This window comes from Scyliorhinus torazame, chromosome 19 (genome assembly GCF_047496885.1).
Source record: "Scyliorhinus torazame isolate Kashiwa2021f chromosome 19, sScyTor2.1, whole genome shotgun sequence".
NCBI lineage: Eukaryota > Metazoa > Chordata > Chondrichthyes > Carcharhiniformes > Scyliorhinidae > Scyliorhinus > Scyliorhinus torazame.
This window is the reverse complement of record NC_092725.1, coordinates 124,972,744-124,989,319: the sequence shown is the minus strand read 5'-3', so window position 1 is coordinate 124,989,319 and position 16,576 is coordinate 124,972,744. Positions and strand designations below refer to the sequence as shown.

Below are 16,576 nucleotides of genomic sequence, written 5' to 3'. Positions count from 1 at the left end.
CTGCCTCATAATAATAATAATAATTTTTATTATCGTCACAAGTAGGCTGTCATTAACACTGCAATGAAGTTACTGTGAAAATTCCCTAGTCGCCACATTCCAGTACTAATTAAAGGCCCGTTGCCTGAAAAGTTAAAGCAGGATGAAGTGGTGGTGCCCTTACCCCCGACATTAAAGCTGTGATACAGGGAGCTCGCTCTCAGTGTATAATCCAGCCCAACATCCATGTAGAAACCCCGAGAAGTTACTTTGTGTTTGCCAAGCATGGCATTGCTTTTGGACCCAACCATAAATTCCATTCACTAGCCCCTGATTCCATTCGCCTTCCTAGCTATTGTCTCAGGCTGCGCAAGACTGTCCACAACTAATGCTGAGCTGAGTTTCCAACATCACATTCTCTCCACCCCAAAGACTGCCTGCTTACATCTCTGCAACATCACCTATCCCTGCCCCTGCCTTGTCGCAACTGCGGCTAAAACCCCCGTCGGTGCCCGTGTTAGTTCCAGCAGCAACTGTTTCAATCCTGGCCCACGTGGAGATGTTTTAAAATCGCAAAATTATCCTCTTTTTTTATTTCAGAGCCTAATCCAGTTGAAATAGTTGTTCCCATTGATGTTCAGGCTCACTCAGCAGTGCTGTACGTTGGAATGCCAAAGGTTGGCTTATTTGATGGACTTAATGTAATATATGAAGATGGAGATAAAAGAATGCCTACAGATAACACAGATGTTAATATAACCATAGAAAGCCTGACACCAGGCAACGAATATGTCTTTGCTGTGTATGTAACCAGTGGCAACATGAAGAGCAAAGCTTACAGAGTTCCTGTTGTGAAAACATGCAAGTATCTACAATTTGCAAACGCTTGTCACTCGAGTATGAACATTTTGGACTACATAGTACATGATTTAGCAATTCTTGATACGTTTTTCACAGGATTTGAAAGAAGAGCTGTGTTCTGTGCAAAGGATAAATGCGCAATTTTATTTTAAAAAACCCAATACTGTCAAGTCTACAAATTTGAATCTGTGAGGCGTTTTGCATGAAAAAGGTTTGGTTGGAGTGATATTAGGTGAAGTAAGATGACTCGGGTGATGTCGGATGCATGGTGCATTCCTTATTTTGTATTATTTTGCAGGCAAGTTACATAATTGGATGAAGTGAATCTGATCATAACTGGTACTCTGGCACTCATTGGATATGAAATAAAAACAGCTTAAAAATAGACACCTGGCCTCGCTTTATCACATGTTTCTATTTAAGCAAAATGTAAAGTGTGTGCGCAAGAAATACCAGTATCTAGTTCAGATCACATACTGGAGTTAGCACTGTTGCTTCACAGCGCCAGGGACCCGAGTTCGATTCCCAGAGCGTGGTGACGAGGGGCTTTTCACAGTAACTTCATTGCAGTGTTAATGTAAGCCTACTTGTGACACTAATAAAGATTATTATTATTATATTTCTTGTAATGTTAGATATTGGGTAACATGGAAGACCATTAAACATTAGCTACCCAGTCTTCTTATAGCATTGTTGTACTGGAAAGGCTATCTGAATCAAGACCATAAACGTGTAACAAATATTGCGCTGTCAAAATGTTTTCACTTTGGTATATAAATTTAGAAAACAGAATCAATGGCTTGTGGGAATCAATCAAGCTCATTTAATAACACAGAAGTACATTATTGCCAAATATTTATATAGAAGGTAGGAGCAGGAGGAGGCCATTCGGCCCTTCGAACCTGCTCCGCCAATCATCATGATCATGGCTGATTATCCAGTTCAATAGTCTGATTCCCCCCCCCCCCACATATATTTTGATCCCCTTCTCCCCAAGTGCTGCGTCCAACTGCTTCTTGAGTGACAGTTGACTACTAAGTCAATTTATCTGTAACTGTATACTGATCAGCCTGACACTATCCCATTAAGTTTATTTACATGTAATTAATTATTGTTGTATTTTTATTCTAGGTTTGGTACCACCCACTAATTTACGTGAAGGAAAAGTCACCGAAACATCATTGGAGTTACTGTGGGATAAAGCAGAAGGCCATTTCTACCAGTATGAAGTGCAGTGTGCAAACTGTGATAAACAGCTTGTGGTAACCTCAAATTGTTCTTGGTGCATTAAAGTACATACTATGCGGCATATGTTTAACATTGAACTCTGCAAGCTGTCAGCTAGAGTTTGAAAATGTTATAAAGCAGCAATTGGTGCAGTTAACTGCCTGATAGTACTATATTGTTTTAGCAACATGCACTTATTCAAATAATTTCTAGCTATATTTATCTCTTTTATTCAATATGTTTGATGACATGATGTATATTAAATTATAGATGTATAAAAACAGCATATTTATTGCGTTATTTATTAATTTCAGGTTCTAAAGGTTGACCAAGAGTGTGCGGTATTTACACACCTGACCCCGGGAAAATTGTATAATCTTTCGCTTCGGACAGAAAAGGAAGGCTATCGAGATAGCATACCCATGAAACAATTAATCCGTACATGTAAGGTTCCAGTGTGTTAAGATTCATTTAAATATTTTCACCTGAGTTAACGTCATTCAATATAGTGGTTAAAGTGTGTTGACTGAAGAGGGAACCTCAAAGCTAACGTTAACGGGCCTTTTGATCTTAACTGATGTCAAGACAAAGAGAATACTGCATTATTAACAAAAACAACAACAACAAATCCAAAGGCACTACACAACTGGAATTAGAAAGGGAACTGGGCACTGAAACTTTGAGGGATGATGTGGGAGGGGCAACTGATAACCTGTTCAAACTAATGGATACTAAGGAGGCCTGAAGAGAAGTGGGTAGGTACAAAGCTTTAGGGAGGGACTTTGAAAGAGTAGAATGAAGACAGCCGAAAAGCCCAATATTGTTGGTGGGGCAAAGCGGGCAGGGAGCAGAGGGGTGCGCTGTCAGAGAATCTCTACAGTGCTGAATGAGCCCATTCGGTCCCAGGTTTGATTCCCGGCTTGGGTCACTGTCTGTGAGGAGTCTGCACGTTCTCTCCGTATCTGCGTGGGTTTCCTCTGGGTGCTCCAGTTGCCTCCCAAAAGTCCCAAAAGACATGCTGTTAGGTGAATTGGACATTCTGAATTCTCCCTCTGTGCATCCCAACAGGTGCCGGAATGTGGCGACTAGGGGCTTTACACAGTAACTTAATTGCAGTGTTAATGTAAGCCTACTTGTGACAATAAAGGTTATTATTATTATAATTCTGCACCAGCCTTCTGAAAGAGCACCCTACTTAGGACCACCCACCACCCTAACCCTGTAACCCCACCTAACTGTTAGACATTAATGGCAATTCAGCATGCCCAAACATTGCATATGATGGTCCTATGTCGTAGCAAAAATGGTCAGTGTCTGAGGACCAAAGAGTGTGTAAGGATCCTCTTGCAAACCCTTGCCTGACCCTTGTTTCACAAGAACATAAGAACTAGGAGCAGGAGTAGGCCATCTGGCCCCTCGAGCCTGCTCCACCATTCAATGAGATCATGGCTGATCTTTTGTGGACTCAGCTCCACTTTCCGGCCCGAACACCATAACCCTTAATCCCTTTATTATTCAAAAAACTATCTATCTTTATCTTAAAAACATTTAATGAAGGAGCCTCTACTGCTTCACTGGGCAAGGAATTCCATAGATTCACAACCCTTTGGGTGAAGAAGTTCCTCCTAAACTCAGTCCTAAATCTACTTCCCCTTATTTTGAGGCTGTGCCCCCTAGTTCTGCTTTCACCTGCCAGTGGAAACAACCTGCCCGCATCTATCCTATCTATTCCCTTCATAATCTTATATGTTTCTATAAGATCCCCCCTCATCCTTCTAAATTCCAACGAGTACAGTCCCAGTCTCCTCAACCTCTCCTCATAATCCAACCCCTTCAGCTCTGGGATTAACCTAGTGAATCTCCTCTGCACACCCTCCAGTGCCAGTACGTCCTTTTTCAAGTAAGGAGACCAAAACTGAACACAATACTCCAGGTGTGGCCTCACTAACACCGTATACAATTGCAGCATAACCTCCCTAGTCTTAAACTCCATCCCTCTAGCAATGAAGGACAAAATTCCATTTGCCTTCTTAATCACCTATTGCACCTGTAAACCAACTTTTTGCGACTCATGCACTAGCACACCCAGGTCTCTCTGCACAGCAGCATGTTTTAATATTTTATCATTTAAATAATAATCCCTCTTGCTGTTATTCCTAACAAAATGGATAATCTCACATTTGTCAACATTGTATTCCATCTGCCAGACCCTAGCCCATTCACTTAGCCATCCAAATCCCTCTGCAGACTTCCAGTATCCTCTGCACTTTTTGCTTTACCACTTATCTTAGTGTCGTCTGCAAACTTGGACACATTGCCCTTGGTCCCCAACTCCAAATCATCTATGTAAATTGTGAACAGTTGTGGGCCCAACACTGATCCCTGAAGGACACCACCAGCTACTGATTGCCAACCAGAGAAACACCCATTAATCCCCACTCTTTGCTTTCTATTAATTAACCAATCCTCTATCCATGCTACTACTTTCCCCTTAATGCCATGCATCTTTATCTTATGCAGTAACCTTTTGTGTGGCACCTTGTCAAAAGCTTTCTGGAAATCCAGATATACTACATCCATTGGCTCCCCGTTATCTACCGCACTGTTAATGTCCTCGCTATTTCTTCCTTGATGATAGATTCCAGCATCTTCCCTACCACCGAAGTTAAGCTCACTGGCCTATAATTACCCGCTCTCTGCCTACCTCCTTTTTTAAACAGTGGTGTCACGTTTGCCAATTTCTAATCTGCCGGGACCACCCCAGAGTTTGGTGAATTTTGGTAAATTATCACTAGTGCATTTGCAATTTCCCTAGCCATCTCTTTTAGCACTCTAGGATGCATTCCATCAGGTCCAGGAGACTTGTCTACCTATAGCCCCATTCGCTTGCCCATCACTACCTCCTTGGTGATAACACTCCTCATCAAGGTCCTCACCTCTCAAGGTCCTCACCTGTCATAGCCTCATTTCCACCATTCACTGGCATGTTATTTGTGTCTTCCACTGTGAAGACCGTCCCAAAAAACCTGTTCAGTTCCTCAGCCATTTCCTCATCTCCCATTAATAAATCTCCCTTCTCATCCTCCAATATTTACCTTAGCCACTCTTTTTTGTTTATATATTTGTAGAAACTTTTACTATCTGTTTTTATATTCTGAGCAAGTTTACTCTCATAATCTATCTTACTCTTCTTTATAGCTGTTTTAGTAGCTTTCTGTTGCCCCCTAAAGATTTCCCAGTCCTCTAGTCTCCCACTGATCTTTGCTACTTTGTATGTTTTTTCCTTCAATTTGATACTCTCCCTTATTTCCTTAGATATCCACGGTCGATTTTCCCTCTTTTTACCGTCCTTCCTTTCTGTTGGTCTCAACCTTTGCTGAGCACTGTGAAAAATCACTTGGAAGGTTCTCCACTGGTCCTCAACTATTTCACCATAAAGTCTTTGCTCCCAGTCTACCTTAGCTAGTTCTTCTCTCATCCCATTGTAATCTCCTTTGTTTAAGCACAAAACACTAGTGCTTGATTTTACCTTCTCACCCTCCATCTGTATTTTAAATTCCACCATATTGTGATCGCTCCTTCCGAGAGGATCCCTAACTATGAGATCCTGAATCAATCCTGTCTCATTACACAGGACCAGAACTAGGACTGCTTGTTCCCTCGTAGGTTCCATTACATACTGTTCGAGGAAACTATCACGGATACATTCTATAAACTCCTCCTCAAGGCTACCTTGACCGACCTGGTTAAACCAATCGACATGTAGATGAAAATCCCCCATGGTAACTGCTGTACCATTTCTACATACATCAGTTATTTCTTTGTTTATTGCCTGCCCCACCATAATGTTACCATTTGGTGGCCTATAGACTATTCCTATCAGTGACTTTTTCGCCTTACTATTCCTGATTTCCACCCAAATGGATTCAACCTTATCCTCCATAGCACCGATGTCATCCCTTACTGTTGCCCGGATTTCATCCTTAAGTAACAGAGCTACACCACCTCCCTTACCATCCACTCTGTCCTTCCGAATAGTTTGATACCCTCAGATATTTAACTCCCAGTCGTGACCATCCTTTAACCATGTTTCAGTAATGGCCACTAAATCATAGTCATTCACGATGATTTGCGCCATCAACTCATTTACCTTATTCCGAATACTGCGAGCATTCAGGTAAAGTACAGTAATGTTGGCTTTTTTACCTCTGTCCTGAATCTTAACACCTTGATCAGTAACCTCTTCTAAGTTTTATTTCCTCTTATCCTTTCTCCTAATTTTCCTTGTCGTTGAACCCATATCTTCATGTAACAACCTGCCGCGTCGCTTACCATTAATGTTTTCACTTCCCGTTTTATTCCTTTTAGTATTCCTGGTCCAATTCACTGAGCTCCCCTCAGTCACTGTACCTTGTACTGTCGCCCTTTTTGCTTTTTGACTATGGCTTCTCTGCCTTACACTTTCCCCCTTACTGCCTTTTGTTTCTGTCCCTGTTTTACTACCTTCCAACTTCCTGCATCGGTTCCCACCCCCCTGCCACATTAGTTTAAATTCTCCCCAACAACTCTAGCAAACCCCCCCCAGGACATCAGTTCCAGTCCTGCCCAGGTGCAGACCGTCCGGTTTGTACTGGTCCCACCTCCCCCAGAACCAGTTCCAATGTCCCCGGAATTTGAATCCCTCACTCTTGCACCATCTCTCGAGCCACGCAGTCATCCTATCTATCCTAACATTCCTACTCTGACTAGCTCGTGGCACTGGTAGCAATCCTGAGATTACTACCTTTGAGGTCCGACTTTTTAGTTTAATTCCTAACTCCCTAGATTCAGCTTGTAGGACCTCGTCCCATTTTTTACCTATATCGTTGGTGCCCATGTGCACCACGACAGCTGGCTGTTCACCCTCCCCCCCAAGAATGTCCTGCAACCGCTCCGAGACATCCTTGACCCTTGCACCAGGGAGGCAACATACCATCCTGGAGTCTCAATTGCGTCCGCAGAACCGCCTGTCTATTCCCCTTACAATTGAGTCCCCTATCACTATAGCCCTGCCATTCTTCTTCCTGCCCAGCTGCGCAGTAGAGCCAGCCATGGTGCCATAAACCTGGCTGCTGCTGCCTTCCCCTGGTGAGCCATCTCCCTCAACAGGATCCAAAGCGGTATATCTGTTTTGCAGGGAGATGACCGCAGAGGACACCTGCACTGCCTTCCTACTCTTGCTCTGTCTTTTGGTCACCCATTTACTATCTCCCTCAGTACCTTTCACCTGCGGTGTGACCAACTCGCTAAACGTGCTATCCACGACGTCCTCAGCATCGCGGATGCTCCAAAGTGAGTCCATCCGCAGCTCCAGAGCCGTCAAGCGGTCTAACAGGAGCTGCAACTGGACACACTTCTTGCACGTGAAGGAGCCAGGGACAGTGGACGTGTCCCTGAGCTCCCACATCGCACACGAGGAGCATGACACGGGTCTGAGATCTCCAGCCATGTCTTAAACCTTCAGTTAACTTCAACAATTACAATTTACCAAAAAAAATTAAATAAATAAACAACTAAGAAAAAAAAAAATCAATATACCAATGAAAAGAAAAAGAAAACAGAAACACTACTTACCAGTCACTGACCTCGAGCCTTCCTCTTGATCTTCACAGCGTTTTTTTTTGGTTAGAGGAGGGGGTAGGGAGGGAAACACTGAAGAAGTGTTTCGGGTTTAAGTGCCACTTGACAACAGCTCCTCCACAAACTACCTTCAAATTAGGGTGACCACGACGGAGGTATGCAAATTTCCTTTGCAACACCAATCAGCAGCTCTGCTCTACTGCCCTCTGCTGGATGCTTGCCTTCACTCGACCAGCTAGGGTCTCTAGCTCAGGTACACCTGCAATTTAGGGTGACCACAACGGAGGTATGCAAATTTCCCTTGCAACACCAATCAGCAGCTCCGCTCCACTGCCCTCTGCTGGATGCTTGTCTTCACTCGACCAGCTAGGGTCTCTAGCTCAGGTACACCTGCAATTTAGGGTGACCACAACGGAGGTATGCAAATTTCCCTTGCAACACCAATCAGCAGCTCCGCTCTACTGCCCTCTGCTGGAATTGAATTCCTTTCAATTCCTGTTGTGCTGGCTGCTTTCAATATTGCAGACTTTGGGGTTTAAACTGAAAACACCCCTAGTCTAATGACCTGGCCCAGGCACATCGCTCCGTGCAGTGTGCTAGGTGGCTGGGTCATGTGATGTCATGTTGATCCACTTGGCTAGCAGCCAATCATCTCCTTTAAAATTCTGGGACATTTTCTGTTTTCGATTGGGATTGGTAGAGTCTTTTGGAAGCCTCTGGAAGGAGAGAGTGGTCTCCATTTTGCCTCAGATCTGTGAATACCTCAGCAGGAGGCAGGTTTAAAACTCTATCAGCTCTTGGCCGAGCAATTTGAATGCTTCCATCCAGCCTGGGGAAGTAAAGTCTGACTTAAATGTCTCCAGTCAGGTCTGTGAAAGTTTAAATCTCTATTTGATTGGCCTGGCGATTTAAGTTCTTCCATCTAGCCTGTGAAAGTAACCTATGAGGGAGCTGTGGGCAATTAGACATTTCTATTCTGATTAAGATCTGTCAAACCAGTGCTCCAAATTCTCTCTCACCCATTGGGTTCTTCCTGAGAGATCAGGAAAAGATCCTTTTCCCCTGCAGTCAGTTTAGCCAGTGGGAGGTTCCAGCCCAGCGCCACCACCTGCTGGAAGAGGGACCATTTAAAAACCCACTTACACCCCTCATATTGAGAGCTGCAGATTAAACTCAGTGAGGCTGACGGTCCATTTGGTGGATGCCAGTGAGAACCGCACAGACCTGAGGGGAATCATCTGTGAAAGTCCAGGTCAGTAGAAGAGAAGGCAATTCCAGATAGAATTCTGCAGCCTGCGTGTTTTAATTGAAGATAAAGCTTAGAAGATTAAGATGATAGTTTATTACCTCGCATTCTGACCTCACACTCAGCAGTGAAGATCCTCAAATATCTCACACCCGTTTTAATCCCCATTATTTTGATCCTTCCCCTTCCCCAATGTGTGTCTGTCTTGTGTGTATCTGGGTGAAGGGTGGAACGGTGTTTGGGGAATAGTTAGATTAGTAAACCATTGTTCTATTATCATAGATTATCATAGAATTTACAGTGCAGAAGGAGGCCATTCGGCCCATCGGGTCTGCACCGGCTCTTGGAAAGAGCACCCTACCCAAGGTCAACACCGCCACCCTATCCCCATAACCCAGTAACCCCACCCAACACTAAGGGCAATTTTGGACACTAAGGGCAGTTTATCATGGCCAATCCACCTAACCCGCACATCTTTGGACTGTGGGAGGAAACCGGAGCACCCGGAGGAAACCCACGCACACACGGGGAGGATGTGCAGACTCCGCACAGACAGTGACCCAAGCTGGAATCGAACCTGGGACCCTGGTGCTGTGAAGCAATTGTGCTATCCACAAGGCTACCGTGCTGCCCCTTTATTTCCATTACATGTTTAAATCTTCTCTTTATGTTAAAGAAAACCCAGTTATTTTGTGTTTTGCTTACAAATATGGTGCCTGTAACTTATTGGAGCAGTCAAGGGTCAAAGATCTTAGCAAAATTCACAAATTATTGGTAAATTCACTTATGTTGGGACTCCGGAGTCTATGGGGCTGGAATTGACCGCACACTCGACGAGGGCGTTGTAACAGTGCGCAGAGTTACACGGCTGGGGGAAATTCCAGAGATAAAATTGCAGTAACGTTCAAGGGTCAGGAGTTCAAATATAATAAATTGAGATTGGGGAGTTAGTCCAGGTAATTCGGGGGTGTGGGTGATGGACAAGCGAGCTGTATTTTGGTATGGGATATAAGCAGTTGAGTGTCATTATGTTGAGAGTTTAGAACAGATGTACGGCAGAGTTCCAGAAAGAGGCTAATTGAAATAGGAGACAAAAAAAGCACAAAGATGGAAAGGCTTTTGTAACAGAGACTGGGATTGTGCAGCAACTGTATTGGCAATGGATAGAATTTTTAAAAATTCTTTCATGGACGTGGACATCGCAGGCTATGCCAGCATTTATTGCCTATCCCTAATTGCCCTTGAGGAGGCAGGATTTGAACCTGGGTCTTCAGAGCATTACTGTGGGTCTCTGGTTAAGTAGTGCAGTGGCAATACCACCATGCCTCCCTAATGCAGTGTTTAAAGCACATCTCATGGTTCGGCATAATCTGGCCCAGCCTTGATTAACTCACTGGAGAGGATTAGGCTAAAATCTTGCTAAGATCTAATCTTGATAGAGTAGAGGCGGTGAGATTTGTGTTCCAACTTTATGAAATTGTTCTGAATTTATCTGGAAGGAAGCAGTTACAGTCAAGTCAGAAATCTGACTGGAAATTGGCTTAGATGGGGCAGTTCCAACCAAACTTCTGGTATAACCCTGTCCCCAATCCAAGTCGGAGAGGCGTTGATACACTAAAATATAGCTAACAAATCAGTCACGATTAATGTGTAGGATAATCATATGAAGATGCTGAATTAGTAAGTTTGTGTAGTCTTTCATTAAAACCTTTAAAATGACATTGTTACATGGCCACCCACTCGTATTAACATTGATTTATTTGCTGGGTGTGAAATTGGTCTGCGTCATTAACGGGAAATGGGTTCATGGACAATTGGCAGCTTGTTTTACACAGTATTCGATTAGTTTCCTCGGAGGTTAATAAACAGCTGCACTCACAGCATATCTCTCTCTGCCTGAGTATGAATCAGGATACAATTCAGGTACTCCACATGACAATAATATACAAATATAGGAATGAGAGAGAGCGTTGAGTGTATCCAACACCATTATCTTTTAAACTTATTTTCAGAAATGAGACAGAATAATTTTCTTTTGATTTCATCCAATAAAGGGGTGGGTGCCCTGATGGCTGGGTGTGTCCTAGGTGGCCGTTGGCCTGCTTTGTTTCGGTCTCCTCTGGCTGGGTGTCTGCCTTCGTGTAGGTTACTCAAATGTTACTCTTTTGTTCCCGGAGATGGGCCATTAGTGTGCTAATGGGCCTACAGTTTTGGTCTTGTCTGGGAGCTGCGGCTCCAATATACAGACAAGCTCTGAACCTGTTTGTTTTCTCAGCATTGTCCATTTTCCTTGCAATTTTTGCAAAGTGTCCATTTTGTAATCGGGAAGTGGCCATCCCAGATGGCTACAGGCCTAACAGTGGTCCCTTAAAAAAGACACAGTGAGAGGTCTTACAACACCAGGTTAAAGTCCAACAGGTTTGTTTTGAATCACTAGCTTTGGGAGCGCAGCTCGTTCATCAGTTGAATGAAGAGGTGAGTTCCATAAACACAAATATAGACATTCAGTATGCAAGATGATACTTTAAAGAAAAAAGGCAAATCACCACCCTTAACAAGCACAGAATATTTTTTCCAATAAATAGGAATTTTAAATCCACGTTGAATAAATTCAGATTAACCTGTGCTATATTATTTGTCCTTGCTATTTTAGTGCCAAACCCAGTGGAATATTTGAATTACAACAAGACTTCTGATTCTGTAACTATCAGCTGGCCCCAACCTGCTCACGTGCTTGACGGGTACAATCTTACACTATCCAGCAAAATAATCTATCAGGTTGTGAACATCCCTCTCACTCACTCACGGTAAGTCGTTAATAGCATTTTGCATATTATGATGCAGAATATGAATAGTCTGATGTGTGGATATATTCTCAGTTTAAAGAGATTATTGTGAATAATATGATGAACAATATATGAATCCATTTTTTTTTTGTACATTCCATCATAATGTAATTGCGGGAAATATTTTTCTTTGGAAAATTAATACATCTAGTCAATGCATATCTATTGATAGAGTGCTGTCTGATGTGAAGTTAAACAGATCCTGGCTGCCTGCTCAGCTGGAGGTTAAATGTTGATGTTATGTTAATTGCATTGTTCAGGTGAGGGTTAAACAGATGGAGGATATGTATTAAGTATCTTGAGCATATATAAGAAAGCACTTCTGGTGGCGGCCATGGAGGAGTAGGCCGCACATTTGATAGCTCCCGCCTGGGATGGAATTTTGGACCGTTTCCCCCCGGTTTTTTCCAGATTTTATGGGATAAATCGGTGAAGAGTGAGACAGTGAGGAGAAATCCCCCTCTGGTGTATGGAGAACTGGACCAGAAGCAGCCGTGTGGGAAGACAAAGTCCTATAAGGAAGACTCAAGCAGAGCCGGTAACGCGGGAAAGCATGGCGGAGAACAAGGGCCGCAGGGAGACGGCACAGTGGTCGATGGAGCAGCTGGTGAAGTTTTTTGAAGATTGCTTCGCCAAGCTGAAGAAGGACACGCTGGACCGGATTAAGGCTTCGATTGATCAAGTTGTTCAGAATCAAGAGACCCACGGAAGAGCGATCCAGGAGGTGAAGAAAAAGGTGTCCGAGCACGAGGAATACCTAACCGTGCTGGAGACCAAGGTGGAGATGATGAATGACCGCCAGAAAAGAATGCAGGAGAAGCTGGAGGACCTGGAGAACAGGTCCAGGAGGCAGAGCCTTAGAATTGTCGGCCTCCCTGAAGGCAGTGAGGGATCGGATGCGAGGGCTTATGTGACGGACATGTTGGAGAAGTTGATGGGGGCTGAGGCGTTCCCTCGGCCACTGGAAGTGGATAGAGCGCACCGAGCCCTCGCGAAGAAGCCCCGAGCAAACAAGCCGCCGAGGGCGATGGTGGTACGCTTTCACCGATTCCTGGACAAGGAACACGTTCTGTGGTGGGCCAAGAAGGAAAGTAGCAAATGGGAGAATTGTGAGCTGCGCATTTATCAGGACCTGGGCACGGATTTGGCCAAGAGACGAGCTGGGTTTAAACGGGCAACAACGGCCCTCTTTAAGAAGGGGGTGAAGTTCGGGATGTTGTGCCCAAACCGTCTGTGGGTCACACATGAGGAACGGGACTTCTCCTTCGAAACACCAGACAAAGTGTGGACTTTTATTAAAGAAAAGAGGCTGGAGACGAACTAAAAGACACTGAAGCCTTGGAGAATAATATGGTGGCGATTTGTTGTGCTGGGCTGTATAAGTATAAGTTGTGTTATGTGTAATAAGGGGCAGTTAGGATGGCTAAAGGTAACTTTGTCTTGCAGGGAGATGGTTAGAGGGGGGGGGGGTGATCTTTGGGGCTGGTTCTGGTTTTGGGTGTGTTTTTTTTCTAAAGTGGCTGTTTCTTCACTGTTGTTTCTAATGTTTGTTTACTGGGGAATGTGATGCTTTTAATATGTTTGTCCAAGTGGGGGAAGAGCAGAGAGAACAATGGGGAGACGGACTGCTTGGTGCCGGGGCGGGCGCTATCAAGTCAGCATGGGTCAGCTGACTCACAGAAGCACAGTGTGGGGGGGGGGGGGGGGTAAGCAGGTGTTAAGCTGGAGCTTGACTAGGGGGGTTGGGTTTCTAGTGTTGTTGCTAGGGGGGTAGTGCTGTTGCTAGGAGGGGTGGGAGAGTGGGGGGGAGAGCTGCTTTGCTGACGGGAGGAACTGTTACTCGGGGACAAATAGGAGGTCGGGAACGCCGAATGCCCGAGGGGAGGCTCGAGGAAGCGGAGGGCACGAGCTAGAGGCTGGCCTAAAAAGGGTGATGGCTGGTTGGCAGGGGGGGGGGGAAGAGAGAGAGAGAGAGAGAAAGAGCCCCCCGTCTAGGCTGATTACATGGACCGTCAGAGGGTTGAATGGGCCGATCAAGAAGGCTCGCGTGTTTGCGCATTTGAGGGGGCTGAAGGCAGACGTGGCAATGCTACAAGAGACACACCTAAACGTTACAGATCAGACGAGATTGAGAAAGGGGTGGGTCAGCCAATTATTCCACTCAGGGCTGGATTCAAAGACCAGGGAGTAGCGATCTTGATCAACAAACGAGTGGCATTCGAGGCAGGTTGAATCGTGCCAGACAAGGGGGTAGGTACATAATGGTGAGTGGGAAGCTGGAGGGGGTGCGGGTGGTCCTCGTGATCGTATATGCTCCGAATTGGGACGATGTGGAATTTATGAGGCGGGTGTTAGGTAAGATCCCAGAGTTAGAAGCACGTAACCTGATCATGGGAGGAGATATTAACACAGTCATTGGTCTGGAATTGGACCGGTCAAAATCCAGGACAGGGAGGAGGTCGGCCACGGCAAAGGAATTGAAGGGGTTTATGGAACACAGGGGGGGGGGGTAGACCCATGGAGGTTTGCACGGCCAAGGTGCGAAGGAGTTTTCATTTTTATCACATGTCCACAATATGTCGCATCGACTTTTTTGTTCTGAGCAGGGCGCTAATGACGGGGTGGTGGATACTGAGTACTCGGCAATCGCAGTGTCGGATCATGCCCCACATTGGGTGGATCGCTGGAGTTAGTGTGGAAAGAGGAAATCTCCCGCTGTGGAGACTGGATGTGGGGTTGCTCGCGGACGAAGTGATCTGTGGGGGGTTAACAAATCCATCCAGAACTACCTGGAAACAAATGATACGGGGGAGGTCTCTGCAGCGACGGTTTGGGAAGCTTTGAAGGCAGTGATCAGAGGGGAATTAATCTTGATACGGGCCCACAGAGAAAAGGCGAAAAGGGATAGATTAGTGGAGGAAATACTCCAGGTGGACAGAAGATACTCGGAGGCCCCGGACGCGGGGCTACTGAGGGAGCGGCGGAGGTTACAGGCGGAGTTTGGGCTGTTGACCACAGGGAAAGCGGTGGAACAGTTGAGGAAGGCCAGGGGGGCGATTTATGATGGGGAAAAGGCAAGCAGAATGTTAACGCACTAGCTCAGGAAAAGGGAGGTGGCCAGGGAGATCGGAAAAGTAAAGAGTAGAGACGGGAATACTGTCCTGGACCCAGTGGGGGTGAATGAGGTGTTTAAGGACTTTTATAGTAAATTATATGAGTTGGAACCCCCGGCTGGGGTGGAGGGGATGAGGCAGTTTTTGGATCAATTGAGGTTTCCGAGGGGAGATGAGGATCTGGTGGAAGGGCTGGGAGCCCCAATTGAGATTGAGGAGATAATTGAGGGGCTGGAGGGCATGCAGTCGGGCAAGGCCCCAGGGCCTGACCGCTACCTGGTGGAATTCTATAAGAAGTTTTCAGAGATATTGAGCCAACTGCTGGTGAGGACATTTAATGAAGCAAGAGAGAAGGGAGTCCTCCCCCCAACAATGTCGCAGTCCTCGATTTCATTGATCCTGAAACGGGAGAAGGATCCGGAGCAATGCGGGTCATACAGGCCAATTTCTCCACTGAATGTGGACTCCAAACTGCTGGCTAAGATACTGGCCACAAGGAGAGAGGACTGTCCCGGGGTAATAGGGGAAGATCAGATGGGATTTGTAAAGGGCAGGCAACTCAAGGCCAATGTTCGAAGGCTTTTGAATATTATTATGATGCCCTCAGAAGGAGAGGAGGTGGAGGTGGTGGTAGCGATGGATGAGGAGAAGGCTTTTGACCGGGTGGAGTGGAATTACCTGTGGGAGGCGCTGAGAAGGTTTGGGTTTGTAGCAAGTGTGCGTACGAACCGGCTGAGGTTGGGGTATTTTAAACTACACCGAGGGACGAGGCAAGGGTGCCTGCTCTCCCCATTACTGTTTGCTCTGGCCGTAGAGCCATTGGCCATGGCGTTAAGAGCCTCTAAGAACGGGAAAGGGCTTGTTCGGGGGGGGGGGGGGGGGGGGGGGGGGGGGGAGAGTGGAGCACCGGGTCTCGCTTTACGCAGATGACCTGCTCTTGTATATTTCAAACCCGTTGGAGGGGATGGGGAAAATAATGCAAATCCTGGGGGAATTTGGCAATTTTTCAGGGTATAAATTGAACATGGGCAAAAACGAGATGTTTGCGATCCAGGCAAGAGGACAGGAGAAGAGACTGGGAGAACTGACGCTTAGAATGGTAGGAAAGAGTTTTCGGTATCTGGGAATCCATCCGGGAAATGGGAGGCACTGCACAAGTTAAACCTATCCCGGTTGGTAGAACAAATGGAAGGGGACTTTAAGAGATGAGACATGCTCCCACTATCACTGGCGTGGAGGGTACAGACCGTGAAAATGACAGTCTTCCCAGCCCAGATTTTTGTTTGTCTTTCAGTGCCTCCCCATCTTCATCCCTAAGGCCTTTTTCAAGCGGGTGAATAAGATTATTTCGGACTTTATGCGGCCGGGTAAAAGAAAGGGTTGCTGGAGCGCAGTCAGGGGGAGGATGAGTTAGTGCTGCCGAACCTCTGCAATTACTGCTGGGTGGCTAATATAGCCATGATTAGGAAGTGGGTAGTGGGGGAGGGGTCGGTGTGGGAGCGGATGGAGGCGGCGTCATGTAAAGACACAAGTTTGGGAGCACTGATAACGGCACCTCTTCCGTTCTCGCCGGCCCGAAACACCACAAGTCCGGTGGTGGTGGCGGCTCTGAGAATCTGGGGGCAGTGGAGGAGATATAAGAGAGAGGAGGAAGCATTGGTTTGGACCCCGATTTATAATAATCA

General features: G+C 45.8%; 1 protein-coding gene across 1 annotated transcript in view; it reads left to right on the top strand.

The window, feature by feature from the left end:
* The window catches only part of ptprq (protein tyrosine phosphatase receptor type Q), a 304,885-nt gene that overhangs the window by 37,028 nt on the left and 251,281 nt on the right, over positions 1-16,576 (top strand). The window contains exons 11-14 of the mRNA XM_072485165.1: positions 580-840; positions 1,972-2,102; positions 2,382-2,511; positions 11,586-11,739. Coding sequence (XP_072341266.1) covers positions 580-840; positions 1,972-2,102; positions 2,382-2,511; positions 11,586-11,739 — 676 coding nt within the window. The remainder of the gene's footprint in view (positions 1-579; positions 841-1,971; positions 2,103-2,381; positions 2,512-11,585; positions 11,740-16,576) is intronic.